Consider the following 21,286-nt stretch of genomic DNA (forward strand, 5'->3'; position numbering starts at 1 on the left):
TCTATCTCTGGGAGACTACTTTAAGGTTTTAATCAATTTAGTTATGTTACAGATAGGTGAATGTGACATTTATTACTTCTTTGTCATTATATATGATTTTAAATATATTTTTTATTCGTCTTAATTTATTTATTATCTTAAAATATTAAAAAATATTATTGTTATTCAAGAATATCCTTATTTGTTAGGGATAATTTTTATTAATTAATCACTAAAATAACTCTAAAACTAGTTATCACTTAATTATTACAACAACTTCAACACTAAGTTTTTACAAAAATATTTTAATAAAATAGGAGTTAATAAAACTAATAATTTACCAAATAAAGCTGCCTCAGATTAGAATTAGTCAAGTCATAAATTAGCCATCAAGATCTATAAAAGGGAGATAAAAAACACATTCAACCATAAACCATTTGCTACTTGTTATAGAGTTGTCTCATAATCAATCCCAATGAGTTTAATCTTACGGCTTTTCTTGCTAGCCTTCTGCCACATAAACTTGAGCCTCAATGTCATTTTGGTGACTGGCCATCAACAATCATTGTTACTCCAGCTGAAGAACAATCTCATATTCAATTCAACCAAGTCTAACAAACTAATATATTGGAACCAAAGTGATGATTGTTGTGAATGGAATGGAGTATCATGCAATAAGGGACGCATTGTAGCTCTTGACCTGAGCCAAGAATCTATTTCTGGAAGTAGAGAAAATTTGAGCAGTGTCTTCAACTTGCAACATCTAGAGAGTTTAAATCTGGCCTATAATGAATTCCATTCTGGTATTTATGTAGGGTTTCAAAAGCTAAAGAATTTGAGGTATTTAAATTTGTCAAATGCTGGCTTTGAAGGACAAATTCCTATTGAGATTTCTTACTTGACAAAGTTGACAACTCTTGATTTGTCTAGCACAGTTACCTCACAACATGCTCTAAAGCTTGAGAGGCCAAATATTGCAATGCTTGTGCAGAACCTCACAGAAATCAAAGAACTATATATAGATGGCATAGCAATATCAATCAAGGGAAAGGAGTGGAGCTATGCTTTATCTTCACTTAAAAACTTACAAGTTTTAAGTATGTCATCTTGCAATATCTCTGGTCCTTTAGATTCATCATTGGCAAAACTTCAATCTCTTTCAAAACTTAGATTGAACCACAACATCATAGCAAGCCCAGTGCCATGGTCTTTTGGGAATTTGTCTAATTTGACCACCTTGCAACTCAGTGCCTGTGAGTTGAGTGGAACCTTTCCAAAAAGTATATTCCAAATATCATCACTAAAGGTGCTTGATGTGTCAAATAATCCAAGTCTTCATGGTTCTCTACCAAACTTCCCATCTCAAGTATCTCTCCACAACCTCAACCTTAGTCACACAAATTTTTCAGGACCTTTGCCAGATTCTATTCACAATTTGAAGCAATTGTCTAAATTAGATATATCAAATTGCCAATTTAGAGGGACACTTCCTTACTCAATGTCAAATCTTACCCAACTTGTTCATCTAGACTTGTCATACAATAACTTCACTGGTCCTATTCCATCTTTCAATAGGTCCAAGTCCCTTGCAATTTTATCCCTTAATCATAATAATTTTAAGGGTGCAATTCCATCTAGCTATTTTGAGGGCCTTAAAAATCTCATAAGCATTGATTTAGGAGATAACTCCTTTGATGGAAGTGTCCCCTCATCTTTATTTAGACTTCAATCTCTTCAATATCTCATGCTTTTTTACAACAAATTTGATGGCATGCTGGAAGAATTTCCAAATGCTTCTTCATCATTATTAGAGATTGTTGATTTAAGTGGCAACAATTTTGAAGGGCCTATTCCGATGTCTATCTTTCAACTCAAAAGTCTTCGTTTGCTTCAACTTTCTGAAAACAAGTTCAATGGCACTATAGAGCTTGGTATGATTGGGAGGTTGCAAAATTTGACTTCACTTGATCTTGCACACAATAACTTATTAGTTGATGCAAACATTAGGGATGACCATGATGCACCATCCTTTCCCAATTTGAAAACTCTCTGGTTGGCTTCATGCAATTTGAGTGCATTCCCTGAATTTTTGAGAAATAAATCTGAACTACTATACCTAGACTTATCCAGCAACCAAATTGAAGGAACAATACCCAATTGGATTTGGAAATTTAATTATATGGTTGTCTTGAATCTTTCCTACAACTTTTTAACAGATTTTGAAGGGCCTTTCCAAAACCTTGGTTCAAATTTGCTAAAACTTGACCTTCATTCAAACCTTCTCCAAGGCCCTGCTCCTACTTTTTTGAAAAATGCCATTTATTTAGACTACTCAAGCAATAGATTCAGCTCTATTAGTTCAAAAGACATTGGCAGTCGCATTCCTTTCATATATTTTCTCTCTCTTTCAAACAACAGTTTTGGTGGAAGAATCCATGAATCGTTTTGCAATATTTCAGATCTTCGAGCACTTGATCTTTCCAATAATAGATTCAATGGTCCAATTCCTATGTGTTTAACAAGACGAAGTAGCACTCTAAGGCTACTAAATCTTGGTGGAAATGAGCTCACTGATCACATTTCAGATACATTCACAACTTCATGTTCTCTAAGGGTTTTGGATCTCAGTGGAAATCTTTTGAAGGGAACCATCCCAAAATCCTTGGCTAACTGCCAAAAACTACAAGTGCTAAACCTTGGAAATAATCAATTAGTTGACAGATTTCCTTGCTTCTTGAATAGCATCTCTTCCCTCAGAGTCATGATTTTAAGGTCAAACAATTTACATGGGCATCTTGGATGTCCCAATAACATTGGAAATTGGGATACACTTCAAATTGTTGATCTAGCCTCTAACAATTTCAACGGTATATTACCAACAACACTCTTACAAAGCTGGAAAGGATTGATGCATGCTGAAAATGAAGGTGAACAATCTGGTCATTTATTTTTTAATCTCTATGATGACTTTAATCCTTTGAATTTTAAGACTGCAATAGTAGATCTCAACAGTGAGCTTCAAATGAAATTAGCTAAAATTACAGCAACAGAACCACCCTTTATAATTGACCTCATAGTTTCTCATATCTTTGAAGAGGGTGTTGGTATTAGAAATTATGAGGATTCAGTTACAATTGTCAACAAAGGTCAACAGCTAAATTTTGCTAAAATCCTCATCGCTTTCACTTCCTTAGACTTTTCATCCAACAACTTTGAAGGGCCAATACCACCAGAGCTTATGAAACTCACAGCACTGCATGCTCTTAACTTGTCACAAAATGCTTTCTCAGGTAGCATCCCTTCTTCTTTAGGCAATCTAAAACATCTTGAGTCCTTAGACCTCTCAAACAACTCTTTAAGTGGAAACATTCCTATAGAGCTTGCAAGCTTATCTTTTCTTTCAGTCATGAACCTCTCCTACAATCATTTGGTGGGAAAAATACCTTCAGGAACACAAATTCAGACATTTGAATCAAATTCATTTATGGGCAATGAAGGGTTATATGGGCCCCCTTTGACCCAAAATTATAGTGGTGAAGGAGATCAAGGGTTGTCACCAGCAGCATCTCATACAGGGACTTCAATCAATTGGAATTTCTTAAGTGCAGAATTAGGATTTACTTTTGGCTTTGGAATTCTCATCGTACCCCTTATTTTCTGGAAGAGGTGGAGAACATGGTATTCCAAGCATGTAGATGAACTCCTTTGCAACATCATTCCTCAACTTGATTTTGTTTATGAACATCGTGGGGAAACAAAATATAGAATTTTAAAGTGGAAGCCTTATTGATTGTAATTGGCACTCTTATTTTTGTATTTGGCATTTTTTAAAATCTCTCTTTTACAGTCAAAGTGAAATAAGGATATGAGATTTAATCCATAACATAGGTTGAACCAAGTGATAAGATGTAACATCAAAGACTTGTCTAAATTTTTTAAGCTTTTTATTTTTTGAGCAATATTGAGTGGCTAGAAGGGCACGTCTACATGGCTGTGCAAGTGTCACCGTTAGAACAGACAATGCAAGGCTATAGTAAAAATAAAGTGGCATTTGGTTTATGAAAATAAAATAGAATGTATAATTTTTAATAAATTTTAATTAATAAAATATATATTTTTAAAAAGTACGTTATAAAGTGTTTTACTAACATTTTCACATCTACAATATCCTAGGCTTCCTTGAGTTATTTTTACTCAAAATTCTAGAAAAGACAGGTTTGGTAACTTTCCTTTAAATATTGGGCATATAATAGAATGCCTTAGCCTCTGCTAGAGCTGTCAAAAAGCCCAATTGGCTAGGGCCAAAACGCCCAATAAATCAAAAGCCCTATGGGCTAAAAAGCCCACTGGGCTAGGGTTACATTTTAATCCTCTGCTTTGAGCCAACCTACCATGGCTTGTGTTCATTTTCCCAAAACCTTACAATTATTCTATTACAATAATAAAATGCACGCCACTGTGGGCTATGGCAGGCAAGGACGGATCCAGGAGTCGAATATATAAATAAAATTCGTGTAGTTAAAATATATTTGAGTTCTTTGAGTATATTGATAATGAAAGAAATTACATTTACTTTGTTTATATATTTATAACTAGAGATATCTTTAATACATATTAAAAATATAATACATACATTAAAGTTTATTTATTTTCAATCTCTCCTTTCACTTACTGGGTAAAGGAAATTTTTATAAAAAATTAATTAAACTTTGATTTAGATTAAAAACTCTGCCATAATAATATGGCAAATGGTTTTGTAGACTATGGCAAAAGCATCAAAGCTATGATAAAAAACTATATACATACGAAATTTACAAGTTATTACGTGGCATGCACTGTTTTTTCCTATAGTTATTGATATATGACATATGGTCCGAGAATTTGAACTTTTTTTATTAAAACTAGAATATGATTAGAAATATGAAATGTGAATTTCATATTCATAAAGCAAAACAAAGAGAAAGAGAAGGAAAGGAATAATACTCATGTGAAGTGACAGAGATTGTTTGCTTCCTTTAAAACAAAAAAAACAAAAGAAAAACAAAACTACTATTTCTGCCATGGATGTTGTTAATGCCATGGCCACTGCACAAATAACAGTCACTATGCCATGCTCCTTCCATGGCATTGCCATAGCTGCTTTTTGTACAGCATTGTTCATATGACAACCCAAAAAAGAAAGTTGAGCTTAAAAAAATTATGGTACAGGTATCTAACAGGTGGCAAAGAGGGCCAGCTCAGTCCACTTTTAAAAATGGGCTAAGAATCGTAGCCAGGATTGATTAAGAGTGGGCCAACCTGACAATGATTGAAAAAATTTAAAATGTAAAGTGGATTTGGAAGTTGGTAGATGAGCAAGTTGGTTCGTGGAAAATTAATAAAAACTTATAATTTGAATGGAAAATAGAAAATTATTTACCTGCAAAAATTAATGTTCTCCATTGCATGACATTTAATTTGTTAAAAGCATTACATAAGTAATGACCAGCTAGTCACTTTGGAGAAATCTTGTTATTTTGAATATAAGGTATCTTTCTTGTCCACTTGTGCTTTTCTATGTTTTCGAAAATCTAAGATATCACCTCATATGAACTCACACAAACTAATTATGGCAAAAGAGAAAAAAAATGACCAATATTGATTTTAGATTTATACTTTATCCTCGTTTGTTATGAAGTTCAAGAAAAGGGTACTCCACATTATTGTCTAGATGATGCATGTGCAGCTCTTGTTCTTGTAAAGATTAAACATGGTGTCAATATAGAATTTTTAATTTCATTATTTCAAGAAAATGTAAGTTGGCACATACATCTACTACATTGTAATTGTACTTGTGGTGGTTAGTAATTGAGGGGCATTGCTATCATTGTTCTCTGATTTTAGATTCAGAAACTGAGATGATAAAGCTACTCAACAAGATACCAAACACTATAAACAGTGAAATCTGCATAATATTGTTCCTAAAGACTTTAAAATAGAACTGAAGGGAGAATATATTCTATCAATGTCTCAATATTTTGATGAGGAGGATAATTATTAGAATAACATGAAATTTAAAGATATTATTTCTTTTTATTAAAATACATAATTATTATTTGAAAAGTAAAAAAGTATAATAAAATTTTATTATCATTAACTTTTAAAATTCAGCGCTAAGAATTGAACTTAATATTTTATATAGACATGAATTTTCTTAAAATAATAATAAAACAAAACTCACAAGATTTTGAATGTCGATACAAGTATTGACTAAGTCCAATTGCATGTCTACACAAACAAAATAATTAATTACATGAGTGGAGGTACTTTTTTATTTTCATTTTTACCAAAAATTGTACTTTTTATATTTTAATAAAAAAATTGCCTTTTTGAGTTTTGACTAACACGTATTCCCAAGTTGTGAACTGCGTAGTGTGAAAAGCTCCCCTATTTGGGCCTCGTCGATGTTCAATTGTGGCTGCTACACGTGTCAATTATATTATTATTATTATTATTGCAGCTATATTTCAGAACTTACCAGGAAACCACTTCAAGTTTATTCTTTTAAAAAATATATTATTATTATTATTTGTGCCAAAATCTAGACATAACATGGGCAACGAATTTCTTTTTTTTAGTAAAATAATTTATGTGATTTTTATTATTTAGTTACGAAAATAACTTTGGATAATTATAATTTTAAATTTTTTAATTAATTTTGAACTCATCATTTTTATTTAAAAAATAAATATTTTATAAAAATTATTGCATAAATAGTGTAATAATTAATATAAATAGTACAATGTTAAAGAAGATGATAAATATTTTTCTTATCACAATATTAAAAATAAAATTTACAAAAATAAGTTATAAATGTAACGCTGTAAATTATTAAAAATAAGTTGATTTATCAAACACCTTTATTTTGATCAAGGAAGTTAATAAATTGATTAAATAAATTTTAAACTAGTTAAAACAAGTTGTCAAACACATTCTTAATTCTCATAAAACATGCAAGGACGTGATAAAATGTTAAACCGAGGAAGAAACAAGCTACATTGACTAGACATAACTTCAACATTAGAGATTCAATTTAGGGATAAAGTATCTACATTTTCAAATTTTTATTTCATACGCATTCCTTACACTTTTTCCCTTTAGGAATAAAAATATTCAAACTAGTTTCACTCATTTAACTCTACTGCTCAAGTAGAGAAACACGTAATAAACAAATAAAAATAAACACTCTATTCAAAATTGAAAATATCAATATTACAATGAGGAACAGAAAATGATAAACAGGGAAAATGACAGGGCCATGAGAAATCAAGAATCATGTTCATGACTTTGGAGCCTTTCAGCAACTTGACTCATGCTGGGTCTCACATCCTTCTCTTCCTCCACACATTCCAAAGCCACTGTTGCCAATATCTCCAATTGGTTCACATCATAATTTGATCCCAAAGAAGGGTCAACAATTTGTTTCACCCATGATGCAACTTGTGATGCTTTCCTCCTCTTTTCCCTCACCCATGTTGACAACCTCTCATGATGTGACTCTGCTCCTAATTCAGTTATTTGGACACCTGTTGTTGGGCTCCTTCCAGTTATCATCTCCAACACAACAATTCCATAGCTAAAAACATCCACTTTGGAAGTGATTTGCATGTTGAAAACCCATTCCGGTGCCATGTAACCTCGTGTTCCTCTTATCCTTGAAAAACTCGAATGGTTGAGGGTGTTTCTATCTAATGGCTTAGACAAGCCAAAATCAGCTACCTTAGGTTGATAATCAGTGTCAAGAAGTATGTTCTGTGGCTTTATGTCACAATGCAAAATCCACTCCAAGCATTCTTCATGTAAATAGGCCAAACCCCTTGCCATTCCTAGAGCAATGTTATACCTCTTACTCCAATCAAGTCCATTTGATGAAAGATTTTGAGCTAAACTACCATTTTCCATGTACTCATAGACCAACAACCTATGCTTACCCTCAGCACAATACCCCCACATGCCAATTAAGTTCATGTGGTTAAGCCTACCAATAATGCTTACTTCAGCAAGAAACTCACTTTCACCTTGGTTTGCAAATTCATGTAGTCTCTTTATTGCAGCAACTCTATGATCTGATAACACACCCTTATATACAATTCCTCCAGCACCCCTTCCAATCTCTAGACTGAAACCTTTAGTGGCTTGTTTAAGCTCAGAGTAACTGAATCTCCGAAACCCGGTTGCTGCTGCAAGAACATAACCTTGTTTATCTGCACTATGTTCGTTGTTCCTAAATAAGAAACACCACACCAAAAAGATGCACATTATTTCAACCACTCCTAACCCAACCGCAAACCAAAGCATGAACTTCACAGAGCCATTTTCTTTGCCTTTGACATATGGTCTTTCTAGTTGTTTTGCCACACCATTTCTCTCACAAGCCAAGCCATTGTTAACATCAACGGGGTTCCCATGAGCATAGCTTTTCGGCAACCGCAAGAAGATTGTTCCTGAGAAACCCGGTGAGTGATGCCCATTTAGCAACTGTGTCTTTGGGTAACACCAAAAAAGGCCATTCTCAAGACCAAAGGTGTACTGAAATCCCATGCACTCGCACAATTGCAAGCACAAACTCTCACATTGTTTATAAGTGTAATTCGAAAAAGATGATCCATAGTCATATCCATAAAAATCAACTTCATCTAAGGGTAGAAAACCATACTCAGTTTTGTTGTCACATGAAGGTTGGAAATTGGGTTTGCAACCTAGAGACCAATCTTGATCATCAACCCAACTATACCCTTGAAGACATAAACACTTTCTACCACTTTTTTGGTCATAAACGCAAATACTATTGGGTCCACAAATCCCATGAATGAAACAAGGTTGTGACTTAAATTGTCCAGATATTGACCAATTCTCCTGTCCATCATTTCGACTATACAAACGAACATTACCATCATGATCAAGGGTGAGTCTTCGTTGAAGCAATTTCCCATAATCAATTGTCTTGTAACTGAAATGATCAGAAGAACTGAATTGTCCATAAGTATCAAGCACTGCAACCCTGCTACTGTTGTAAGTGGATCTACCGTTACCACTACCAACGTTGTTGCTTACAAGCCAAGGATCTGGCCAGTAAACACTTGAAACTTGAGGGCCTTCGTAGAGAAGACGGAAAACGTTGTCATTGTCGAAGAAGAGGTTGTAAAAACCAGAGGAATAGTTGCTCTCACTTCTTGAGGAAACAAGCTTCGTAAACCTGCCCGGAGTATTATCAAGTAGTTCAGGTGGTTGAACAAAATTTAGACACAGCATTTAATGTTAGTGTGAATTTTCAATTAAATTAGTGTCACTTTAATATCAATCTTTGCCAAAATCAAACCTCAACTAGAATATTTAATCAAGGCACTGCATTTAATATTTATTTCCTAAAAATACATTTTAAAAAGTAAAATAACTACTAATTTTGTTTTTTCAAAACACATGTATGTACATTGAGTATAAGTCAATCTAATTTTGAAATAATCAAAATGTTATTATAATATCCCAATTATCAGCTTCCTATTATTTAAGTTCTTAAATTTATATAAAAAAAAACTTAAATTTGTTTGATAATATAAACTTATAACATATTTAAGAGTTTATATTTTTCTTATGAATAAGTTAGCAGAGAACTGGGTGTAAACGATAGCTAAAAGAAATTATCCTTTTAAAAGTTATTTTTAAGAAATTACTAAAAAAATAACGTTGAATTCATTAGAAACTAGCTTCCAATATTTTTTCAAAATTTTGTAGCATTAATATTCTAAATAATTTAAACTCATACCAATTTTTCTTATTTAAAACATTTACAACAAATTTTATTAAAAGCTCTAATTTAATCATAAGCTTTATAGTTAACTGATAGTATAAACGATGGGTTACAAATGGACCCTAAAAATGAAATTACTGAATGATTTGAGTAATAAAATGAAAAGTTGATAGCGGATAGTAAGCTTCATACCTAGTGAGAGGTTGACCAGGAAGGAGCGTATCGGTGGGGAAATCGAAGCTTTGCCACAGAACGGAGCTTTGATTGTTCTGTTGTCGGAGGACGAGGTTGCCGGTGTCGAACAAATGCAACTCAAGAGGTTCGGCAGAAAGAGTGTTGATGGACCAAACGTTGGACTGCCCTGCGTCGGTTAATTCGAGGTTGCCGGTCTTGAGAAGAGAAAGTGTTGACCGTTTTCCGTTTACCGGTTGGTCACGGTTGGCCATCCAAACCACGGTTGTACGAGGTGGTTTGGTGAACCATATGGCGAAGCAGTAAGCATTTTCACCTACGGGAGTGAACCCTGCAGTGAACGTTCCCTTCGGTGATGAGACTATGATGTCTTTTTCCAGATTCTCGACGGAGAGTGAGAATGCCGATGAAGGTTCCAAATGGAAAAGCAAAAGAAGAAACGGTAGGAAGATGATTGAAGAACCCATTTTCCCATACCCCTCTCGTTTCCCTTGTCGGCTAAATATAGCATCCTATTTCTTAATAAGAAAAGAGCCACTCGATTTTTTTTATTAAAAATCTTTGACTTATTTGTTTCCTTCACACTTAAAGATACTTTTTGAATTTTTTTTAAACACACTGTTTTTAATACCTGTTTATTTGTTAAAATTATCAAAATATGAGTAAAAATATTAAATTAAAAATGAAATTTATATAACTTATATAATTTTTAATTAATAATATATAGTTATCACGTGATAATGACACATGAGGGTTCCGTAACCTTTTCTTTGGTGCTTGGAAATTGCGGATGCCGTGAATGAGTCAGATTCAGATTTCAAATTTCAAAAGCAAAATTGTTTTAGAATTTTGTTATATTTGAAATAAATTCTTTTTTATTTTTACTTTCTTTTACATTATTCATCTTAATTTTAAATATAAAATATATTTAATAATTTTTATAAAAATAAAAATATTTAATTCAGATCCTTGACCTCACCTTAAGGATTGTGCACATTACTTGAAGCAGAGAAGGAACGGGAAAAAGAGTCTTAATAGTTATCTTTTATGTACATAAAAATTTATTATTATTATTATTACCAAAGACTTAAGTTGAATTAAAGATTGGGATTAAAAATTTGTAAATACAAAATATAAAATAATTTAAAAATTGAAGTTTAAAAATTGAAACTGTTCTGATTATTTAAAAATGCTGTCAATTCCTTTTATCTAAATATCCCAGAATGAACGTATTAAAGAAGCAAATTCTGAAGAAGGATGAACGGGGACAGGTGATTAATAAGACAGTGGGTTCCAATACCACAAACTTCCAACCTCTACTTTCATAAATGTAATGTTAGGGGGATTTTGATGGCTAAATGATTTACATAATATTTTTTAAAAAGTAATTATTAAAATAAATTAAAAATTAAACTAATTTATTTTAAGATAAATTTTTGTCACGTAAGTATATATTTTATATTTGACCTAAGTAAAATTAATTTTTTATTTTTAATTTATTTAAATCGTCTGAAATATAGACAAGAAAATTGTAAAATTGGATACATGTTTTATATAAGAATGAGGCCAAAAAATTTAAATTAAATTTTCTCACCTCCCGACACATGACTCAATCAACATGTTTCGTCACTGAGTAGGACGAAATCATCTTTGCATTTGAGTCAAAAACGAAACACTGTGATTGAATCACGTGTGACGAAAGCAACGGTAACTGCGTCTCCCTCTTCCTTCTCCCCTCTGTCATTGAAACTAAACTGCCATTGTTGTTGTTCTAAACTTTTACAGGATTTTTTTTTTGCCGTTTCAGAGTGATTTTTGAGTGAGATTCAGATCCCTTGTACAAAAGTGTCCAGATCGGCTTGAGATTATAATGAGTGAAGGTGTTGTTAGACTGAAACTTTGAGAACATTGGAAGAACTAGTAACCTACTTAATCATCACCTTACAGAGAAGAGGAACTGCTCACCAGAGAGATGTCGTCGTCCATACAGCTGTTGTCGTTGGGAACCGTCTGTCGTTAGAAATCGCCACCTCCACCAAAAATCTACCATCCAGATTTTTCAATTTGTTTAATAAATTTATTTTTTTATATTTATTATAATGGTAAAAGGTAGATTAAAAATTAAAGTTTTATAACTAAAATTATAAAATTTTATTGATTATAATATTTTTTTATAATAATAATTAGATTAAAAATTAAATTAAAATAATTTTAGTAAATTTGTAGAAATATAAAAAAACCAGAATTTATATAATTAAAATTTGATAGTAATATTAAGATTAAAATTAGAGTTTGCATTTAGAATTATTATAGTAATTTGAAGTGTAAATTTATAAAATTGTAAACAATAATTAAAATGATTAAATAAAATAATAAAGAGTTAAATAAAATTCTGAATAGAAAAATAGAAAATAGTTGTATCAAATTGGTTGATTAATTATATAAGAAATGATAATTAGAAAATAGTGTATAAAAATAATAACATAATATCTATTTTTTATATTAAATAACATTTAAAAATATAAAAAGATATATTGATTTATGATTAACGAACAGATAACTACCAAAAAAAAAAGTTATATGTAAAATTAAAAGCATTAAAATTGACCATACTAATCTATATTAAAATTATATTAGCAAAAATTTGAGTTTATAAAATAATTGAAAGAAAAAATTTAATTAATATTGGTTAATTATGATGAAATAATAAATTTATTTATGTAATTTAAATTATTGGAGTGATATTAATTAATTTAGAATAAATAATTATAATTATATCATTTTATTTATGATGAAATAATAAATATATTTATTGAATTTAAATTTTAGAGTGATACTAATAAGATGAGATTAAGATATTTTAATTAAATAATTTAATTTTTAATGAAATAAAAAAATTAGTTATGCAATATAAATTTTTGGAGTGATACAAATTAGTTGAAATAAATTATTGATTATATAATTTAATTAATGATAACTAATAAAAAATAAAAAAAATAAATTTATTGAACATGTTATATTTTATAATAATAATGAAACTAACACACACACACACACACATATATATATATATATATATATATAATATTTTTTAGATGGCTTCATCTTTAGAACATAATATGATCATCCATCCTGGACCAAAGGATTTTTCATTATTGTGCTTACAGAAGATTCACATGTCTGAACATATTTGGGATGGTGGGGAACATCCTATTTTGAAAGTTAGGAAGAGTCAGTTTATTCCAACTGGTTTGGATAGTATTCCACAGGACATACTTTCACATTTAGAGCTTGCGGGATTTACTGGGATTGCTCACGTATGTCAGTTCCCATTAGACCTCTCGTTGATCACTGCATTAGTAGAGAGATATAGGCCAGGGACACACACTTTTCACTTGCCTCTAGGCGAGTGTACAATCACTTTGCAGGATATATTCGTATTGTTAGGTTTACAGATTAATGGAAGATCTGTGATAGTACTTATTGGAGGTAATTATGCTGATATTGTTGAGAGAGTCAAGGGATTAGACCATCACGTGATGCTTTTGTTGGTAGCTTCCTGAAGATGAGTTGGTCAGACCAACATTTTGCCTATGTGGAGATGCATGCACAAAATGCTTTACAGATCACCTGGTTTGTTAGGGCTTACATATTGCAGTTGATTGGAGGTTTTGGTTGAGTGATCACTCCAGCAGTAGAGTGTCAGTGAGGTACTTACCTCTACTAAAGGATTTCGCTGTTACTGGTAAATATAGTTGGGGGTCTGCAGTATTGGGAGTATTGTATAGAGAGCTGTGTATGACCACTAACATTGATCAATATGGTTTAGGTGGATTAGCTACTTTATTTGTCATGTGGGCATGAGATAGGTTTCCATTTCTAGCTCCCAATAATGCCCCTCACATACGACTCCATCTTCCATATGCTACTAGGTAATATTAAGATACTTTTTGTTAAACTTTTATTAACATACTTTTTGTACTAACTTTATCTTAATTTTTTTTAGCAGGTGATTGGCAAACCAAAGGAATAAAAAAAAGAGGAAGGACATATCTTATTATAGATATAAATTTGATATGCTTAGTCGTGAAGAGGTAAACCTTGATTTGCTAATTAGATATGAAATTATAGTCATATTTCAATTTGTTTATCATTTATGAAAACTAACATTAATATTTGTTCCTTATTTACAGATAATTTGGCAACCATATTCAATTGATTTGATTAATTCGCTACCACCTATATGTCATAAGGGGATGGATTTGTGGAGGGCCATAGTGCCTTTGATATGTTTTCAGGTGTGTGAGTAGCACCAATCAGATTGAGTAATGCATCAATTTGATATGGTTCAACAAATACCTCGTGGCCCATTCCAGCCAGATGCACTACAAGACTTGACACTGCAAGGGAAGACATCATAGAATTGGCAAGAGAAGTTTAGGGATGTCTTAGACATTTAGGAGAAAAGGAGACATTGGGTCATGACTAATGACTCCCAGATTGATCAGTTATGTTCCAACTCTGAGTATATGTAGTGGTGTAGAGCTCATACTAGACGTTGGATGACAAGAGACGCAGTTGTCTCATCATTACTTGTAAGTGTAATTCAACGTACTTATAAGCACGATATTAAGTTTTGTGTTGTTTGTAATGATATTGTTAAACATACAAAAATTTGTTTTGTAGGGTGATGGTCTTGAGAGAGCCCACTATTTGATGACTGATAGTCATGATTCTTTCACCTTTGATAAGATATGAGACTTGTGTCAGTCTATGATAGTGTTGAAGAATGATTTGAATCTCATTATGAAGCCTATTTCTTCATCTGACCCTCCGATATAGAGTGGCAATACTGAGGATCCAGTTATAGATGTTGGTCAACCTAGGGACCGTAAGGAAAGGTAGGGGATTATAGCGTAGACGCACTGAGGTTCAACCGACTGACTGGTCTCTTCCTCTCATACTTGAGCGTCCTGATGGAGTCTTCTACGTTGCATCGCAGTTTCCTTTCCACACACAACAAGTCAGCCCACCTACATATTTCCACTCATCTCAGGCCACCCAACATCTGCCATAGATCCCTCCATCACCATAGAGTGTTATATCTCATGTCCATCACCATTCATCACTCTGCCTCTATATGATCCATTTATTCTAACACCACCACCACTACATCCAGATTTTGTTACTGGGACCTCATATGATACCCCATATAGTCATGGAATTTATTTGAATACTGACTTCGAAGCAACCTTAGATGTTCCACCTCTAGAGGTATGTCATAACCCATACCGTGGAGCTAGAGATCGACCTTGACCCCACATCAACCCAACTAGACACACGAGGATTGACCTTGACAAAACTGAGCCCACTACTTATACATATATCTTATGTAAGATTTTTTATATTTCTATTGTTCCATCATTTGTAACTTGACTAGATGTTCTGTGACATATGGTAATTCATTTAAATGCATACATCATTCGATTTACATTAACTTATGTTATGCAGATTTCTTATAAATAAAATAACATACATAATGAACATATTGCCAAATAAATAAAGAGAACCATGTTGATAATTAATATTATACACCGTACAACTTCATACATAAAGGCCTTTATACTACTCATTAGGCGTTATAGAAGTACATTGACGTATATTGTTACCAATTTGATAACAATTACTACATCTTTGTCTACTTTGTGACTCAACTCAATTCATTTTGTTCTTAATTTGAGTTGATTTTGGTCTTCCTTTACTTCTTATTCTCGTCTCATCAAGAACTAACTTCCACTCATTGCGTGTAAGCACATTACTGTCATTTCCAAAGGGGAACCACTGTGATGAATATGCGTTGATGACATTTTGTACAGAGTAAACATCATCAACATATTGCCAAAAGTCAATATTTATTGATGCACAAGCAGCAATTACATGTGAACATGGAAATTGATATGTCTAAAATCTCTCACGTTCACAGTATCTTCTACACAGAACAACAGTCCATTTGTTACCACTCCTTTGCGTGATAGGATTGAAGGTCTCTTCAACCTCAAATCTTGTTCTTTCTATATCATATCGTCTCACTTGATATGAAGATGCTTCTTCTTGATTTTTCTGCATTTTTAGCAGCAGTTTTAAACAATACCTCTTACCAACGTTCAGGTAATTCAAAGCATTCTTTCCACGCTTCACAAAATATTCAATCATTCATCCATAATTGCATTTGACCAGAGCAGTTATAGGTAAGTTTTTTGCTGCCTTCAAAACCTTGTTAACAGCCTCTCTGACAAATTCGTAGTCATGTGCCCATAACGGCGTTCATTGTCGTCATGACTCAAAGCCCATTTTTTCTTTGATATGTTGTCGATCCACCTCTGTATTTTTTGTGATTCATTACGAAATCTTCTTAACTTCTCTTTGAATACAATCTTCGAAGGTATATATGCTGCAAATAACAATTATTCAACCATTACTTAACAATTAAAATCAATATAAGTTAAGAGGAAACCAAAAAAAGATAGAGTCATATTACCTAATTTTGTCAACTATTTTTTCAAATCAATGTTCTTGAATTTATGATTGAAATTACTTGATATATGACAAATGTAATAAACATGATATGCATTAGGAGGTTGTCATTCAATATATGGGTTTGAAACAATACTTTTGATGCTTTGATGCCTATCAGATATTAAACATAATCCTATCTTTGTTGTTACATACACACAAATCATTGCCAAAAATCATTCTCACGCTGACAAAGTCTCTCCTTTAACAATTGCAAAAGCAAATAGTAGGACACAATTATTCCCATCTTGTGTCGTTGCAATCAACAATGTGTGACGATACTTACCATACAAAAATGTTTTATATATCTTAGCAATAGCTTTACAAAAGTTGAATGCTTCCTTACATTGATGAAAACACCAAAACAATCGATCAAATATTCTAAATCTGTTGTCCTCTTGATCCCTAATAACAAACGGCTTCATTTCAATCTTATAAACAGACTCTAGAGCATAAAATTGGATGTACTCTAACCATCTTTACAATGTAGCATATAATTTATCCTAGTCACCAAAAATTCTTACAATCGCCTTTTGTTTCGCCTTTCATGCCTTCTTGTATGAAATTTTATATCCAAATTGACTTGTCATCCTTTATTAAGTTAAACTTATAGCCAATGATGGTTCAAGATTAACCATACCTACATAACAACGAAACAAAAGAGGTAAGTTCCTTTATTGTCAAAAGGCTTCATGAAATAAGATTTTATTCAAAACTTACCAATGATGCATGAACAAATCAAATCTGAATCTAGCTTGGTATGATCTTGAGATATTGTTGGGTTGAGGCATGTATGCTTACCCTATGCCTTGTTATTTTCCACTTTATTGCATTTTTAAATAATGATGTTCTTATTCTCCATGGACAACCATTGTTATGGTTTAAACACCTCACATACAACTTTGTTGGGTTGACTCAACAACAACATAACTCTGATGTATTTTTCTTGTATGTTGTTTTAAGGAATTTTTAACTTCCTTTGTGGAGTCAAATAATAAACTCACGTGTAATGGATCTCCAATAACCCATGAAATGTCATCACTAATTTTTTTGGCTTCAATTTCTTGGTCTAAATGGTCCCAATTAATATAATTATAGTGTGGACTTATATTCCAAAAAGGTATTTCACCTACTACTACATATAAACAAACATTATTCATCATTTAAAAAAAATAAAGAATTTAATCAATATACTCTATAAATATTACCTCCAACATTTTCTTGTTGTAAATTTAAGTTTAAATCAAATCATCATTTATATCTGTATCCGATGAGCTGTTTAACAGAATATGTCTTTCATCAATATCTCATCATCATCATTATTGACTTCATCTTCATAACTACATAAATCTGCACATCTTTCAAAATAAACACACTTATTTAATATGTGTTGTCATTAAAAATTTATAAAAAAAATAAAATTATAGTATAATTTATACCTTCTATAACATTTATATTCTCCATTTCCATAAGATTAGACGGTGACATTGATAAGCTTAAGTCCAACATATTTGACCCAACTCTTGAACTCTCACTAAATACAATATCTACATATAATTCAATAACAGTTGTAATACTTTGTTGTTGATACACACTAATCATATAATCAATATCTTCATCATCATATATATCCAATGCAGTATATTGTTTAGCCCTTGAACCAACCATAAAATGAGAAATTATTCTAGATATGAAATGATTATTACTAAGATTCAACTTTTCATGAATCTTTTTTTTTTTTTCATAAAACTTATCCATTTTTTATCTTTATTACTTTTTCATTACCTTCAAATGTCACACCTTCATTTCCAATAACAAATTTTTCATTCCAATATACAATAATAATAATAATCTCACTCGTCCTGTGTTTATAAAAAAAAGAAAAGAAATGTCAATAAATAATTATAATTATACTTATTTATATAAATAATTAATTTAAATTATTATTAATATATACAAACATATTACTACATTTCACATCATTTTATATTACAAAAAATTTTATATTTTTTATACGTATTCCACATATATAAAATAAATATTCACAACAAATATAATATCATTTTTATTTATTACACAAGTTAATATTAACTATCTACTAACTTCTATATTTTTTTTTAACAATATCTAAATAATTTTTAATTTCAACATATACAAAAATATATTTACTAAATATTCATAAATTTTAACTACCTCTATTTATTTTAGTAATTAAAAATTATAATTTTAATAATTTATCAATAAAAAAAACTCAAAAAAGTATCCAAAATTTACTGACCTTAATATTCTTCAAGTCTTCGAAAGTTTAGGAACCCCTTCTGCACTTCAATTTGGATTTGCATCCGCATACATCATATATTCAAATTTTACTAGATATTTAGGTGTAGGGGCAGCTTGTTGATTGGTGGTTAAAAGGAATTTTGTCTCAACTGTAGACGAATTTAACGATATTTTGACACGTGTTAAAATCCTATGATTTCATCCAAAATTGAGATGAATTTAACAAGATTTGGACACGCACTGAGATCCTATGATTTCGCCTCGATTTTATATGAAATTAGTAATATGTGTCAAGTTGTGGAGTGTTTCGTCCCTTTTTTACACAAAATGGTTAAATAAAAAATAAAAAAATTACTTTCGTCTGACTTTTATATGAAACATGGGCTGATGTGGCAAAAATTTGTCTCAAATAGGGAATTAGTTTAGTTTTTACTTTATTTTAGTAATTAATTTTTAAAAAAGCATTATTTAAATCATTAAGCCGATTTTAATACGATAATAAAATAGAAAAATTACTTTTTGAATATATTAAATATAATATTTGTAAGTGTTCTAAATAAATAAATATATATTTTAATTATGAAACTAATTTAGAAAAATTAAAATTTTAGTGAACCAATGTCAAGCATTCTTAAATGGTACGTTGATTTTAAGGATTTGCAAGACTTGAAGGTCAATTAATACTCTGTTTGTATCGGATGTAACAAGAGGATTAAAATGAGGAGGAATTAAAATGTTTCATTTTAATAATTAATTTAATAATTTAAAAGTACATAATATTTTATACATTTTTAAATTAATAATAATTATTATTTTAATATTTTAAAAATTAAAAAATATTTATATTTTTTATAAACTACTTTATATTATATATATTTAATAATTATAATTATTTTTTGTATAAAAATCATACAATATACTCTTAATCTCGGTACAACTACATATTTCTTTTCATTCCTGTTGTACAATCCATACAAGAAAAACGGGTTGTATGTTTTATGTTTTCAGTTTTAAATAATCTAATAATTTGTTTATTACATAAAAAATAGATAAGAAATTATTTTATGTTAAGAAAATAAAATGATAAAAATTTATTTTTTCATAAACAAGATTTAATTTTTTAAACAATATTTTATTTATTTATTTTTACTCTCTTTTTATTATTTGAGTAAATCTTTTAATCTAAATAACATTGTTTATACTCTATTTCATCTTTTATCTCTTTTTTTTTTTACTTTCTTATTTTATCTTTTTTTTTATCATACGGCAAGTTGCATTCTTTGATTCAAAACTTTCACCATAGTACAGGAAGAGAAGTAAATGTTTGACTGAATTAAAGTTAATCATGTTAGGAACAACTAAAAAAGAAAGAGAAAAGAGATAGAGAGAATACAAGAATTTAATATGGTTTTACACACAGTATATGTACTTACGTCCACAACTATACTAGGAATACAAGAAGTTATTCACGGGATGATTTTTAAAGTTTTATAGGACATTACTTATATAGTAATAGTAAAACAGAAGTCGCTCAAGAATAGATAATATGAGACCAAATAAGACTACTCAATCTCAATAATTCTTCTACTTGGAGTCTGATTAGGTCCTTGTAAATAATGAGCTCATGTGCTCTTCACCTAGTGTAGCGCCTTCATCATTAGTTATCCTCGAAGGCTAGTTGAGATAATGTAAAGCCTTAACTTATCAGTTGTAACAGTCTTGATCAACATATCAGCTGGATTTTCTGATCCTGAGATCTTCAACAAAGACAAGTCTCCAGCACTTATTAGGTCTATGATAAAACGGTACTTTATATTAATATGCTTGCATCTAGAGTGAAAAATTAGATTTTTAGCAAGAGATATAGCACTTTGACTGTCACTGAATAATGGAGAATCTTCCTATTCTTTTCTTAATTCTTTGAGAAAATTTTTTAGCCATAGCATCTCCTTTGAAGTTTAGACTTCCAGCTCACAATAGTACCACCTAAGGGGAAAATGTAACCTGTGGTGCTTTTCCTACCATCCAAATCTCCTCCCAAATCTCCTCCCAAATCTACATCAGAAAATCCTTGTAAAGTGATATTAGTTTTGCCAAAGCACAAACACATTTCTAAAGTGCCTTTTAGATATCTCAGTATCCACTTCACACCTTTCCAATGCCCCTTTCTAGGATTTGATAGGAGCCTACTGACAACTCCCACTGCATGTGCTATGTCAGGTCTAGTACACACCATAGCATACATTAAGCTTCCTACAGCTGATGCATATGGTATTCTTGACATGTAATTTTCTTCTTCATCTGTCTATGAAGATTACTTCTTTAAAAGCTTTAAGTGAGTTCCTAAAGGGGTATTTCTGGTCTTGACATCTTCAACATTAAATTTATAAAGCAATTTTTCTATATATTTCTCTTGAGACAGCTTCAGAATACCTTTTGATCTATTTCTAAAGATTCTTATGCCGAGAATTTGTT

General features: G+C 31.0%; 3 protein-coding genes across 3 annotated transcripts; 2 read left to right on the plus strand and 1 right to left on the minus strand.

Moving 5' to 3' along the window:
* Positions 1 to 454: 454 nt before the first annotated feature.
* On the plus strand, positions 455 to 3,769 carry LOC113851112 (receptor-like protein 7). Its single transcript, XM_027481596.1, has one exon. The coding sequence runs from the start codon at positions 455 to 457 to the stop codon at positions 3,767 to 3,769; it is 3,315 nt and encodes a 1,104-aa protein (XP_027337397.1).
* Positions 3,770 to 6,597: 2,828 nt separating this feature from the next.
* On the minus strand, positions 6,598 to 10,511 carry LOC113850047 (putative receptor protein kinase ZmPK1). Its single transcript, XM_027480370.1, has 2 exons — positions 9,959 to 10,511; positions 6,598 to 9,214 (listed from the first exon to the last, which is right to left on the minus strand). Exons 1-2 carry the CDS (start codon positions 10,423 to 10,425, stop codon positions 7,285 to 7,287), a joined length of 2,397 nt encoding a protein of 798 aa, XP_027336171.1. The 5' UTR covers positions 10,426 to 10,511; the 3' UTR covers positions 6,598 to 7,284.
* A 2,542-nt stretch (positions 10,512 to 13,053) lies between these two features.
* On the plus strand, positions 13,054 to 13,822 carry LOC113851113 (serine/threonine-protein phosphatase 7 long form homolog). Its single transcript, XM_027481597.1, has 3 exons — positions 13,054 to 13,275; positions 13,387 to 13,509; positions 13,601 to 13,822. The coding sequence occupies exons 1-3, from the start codon at positions 13,054 to 13,056 to the stop codon at positions 13,820 to 13,822; spliced, it is 567 nt and encodes a 188-aa protein (XP_027337398.1).
* The last annotated feature ends 7,464 nt before the right edge of the window (positions 13,823 to 21,286 follow it).

The sequence above is a fragment of the Abrus precatorius genome, unplaced genomic scaffold (genome assembly GCF_003935025.1).
Source record: "Abrus precatorius isolate BTA unplaced genomic scaffold, Abrus_2018 Scaffold9, whole genome shotgun sequence".
Classification (NCBI taxonomy): domain Eukaryota; kingdom Viridiplantae; phylum Streptophyta; class Magnoliopsida; order Fabales; family Fabaceae; genus Abrus; species Abrus precatorius.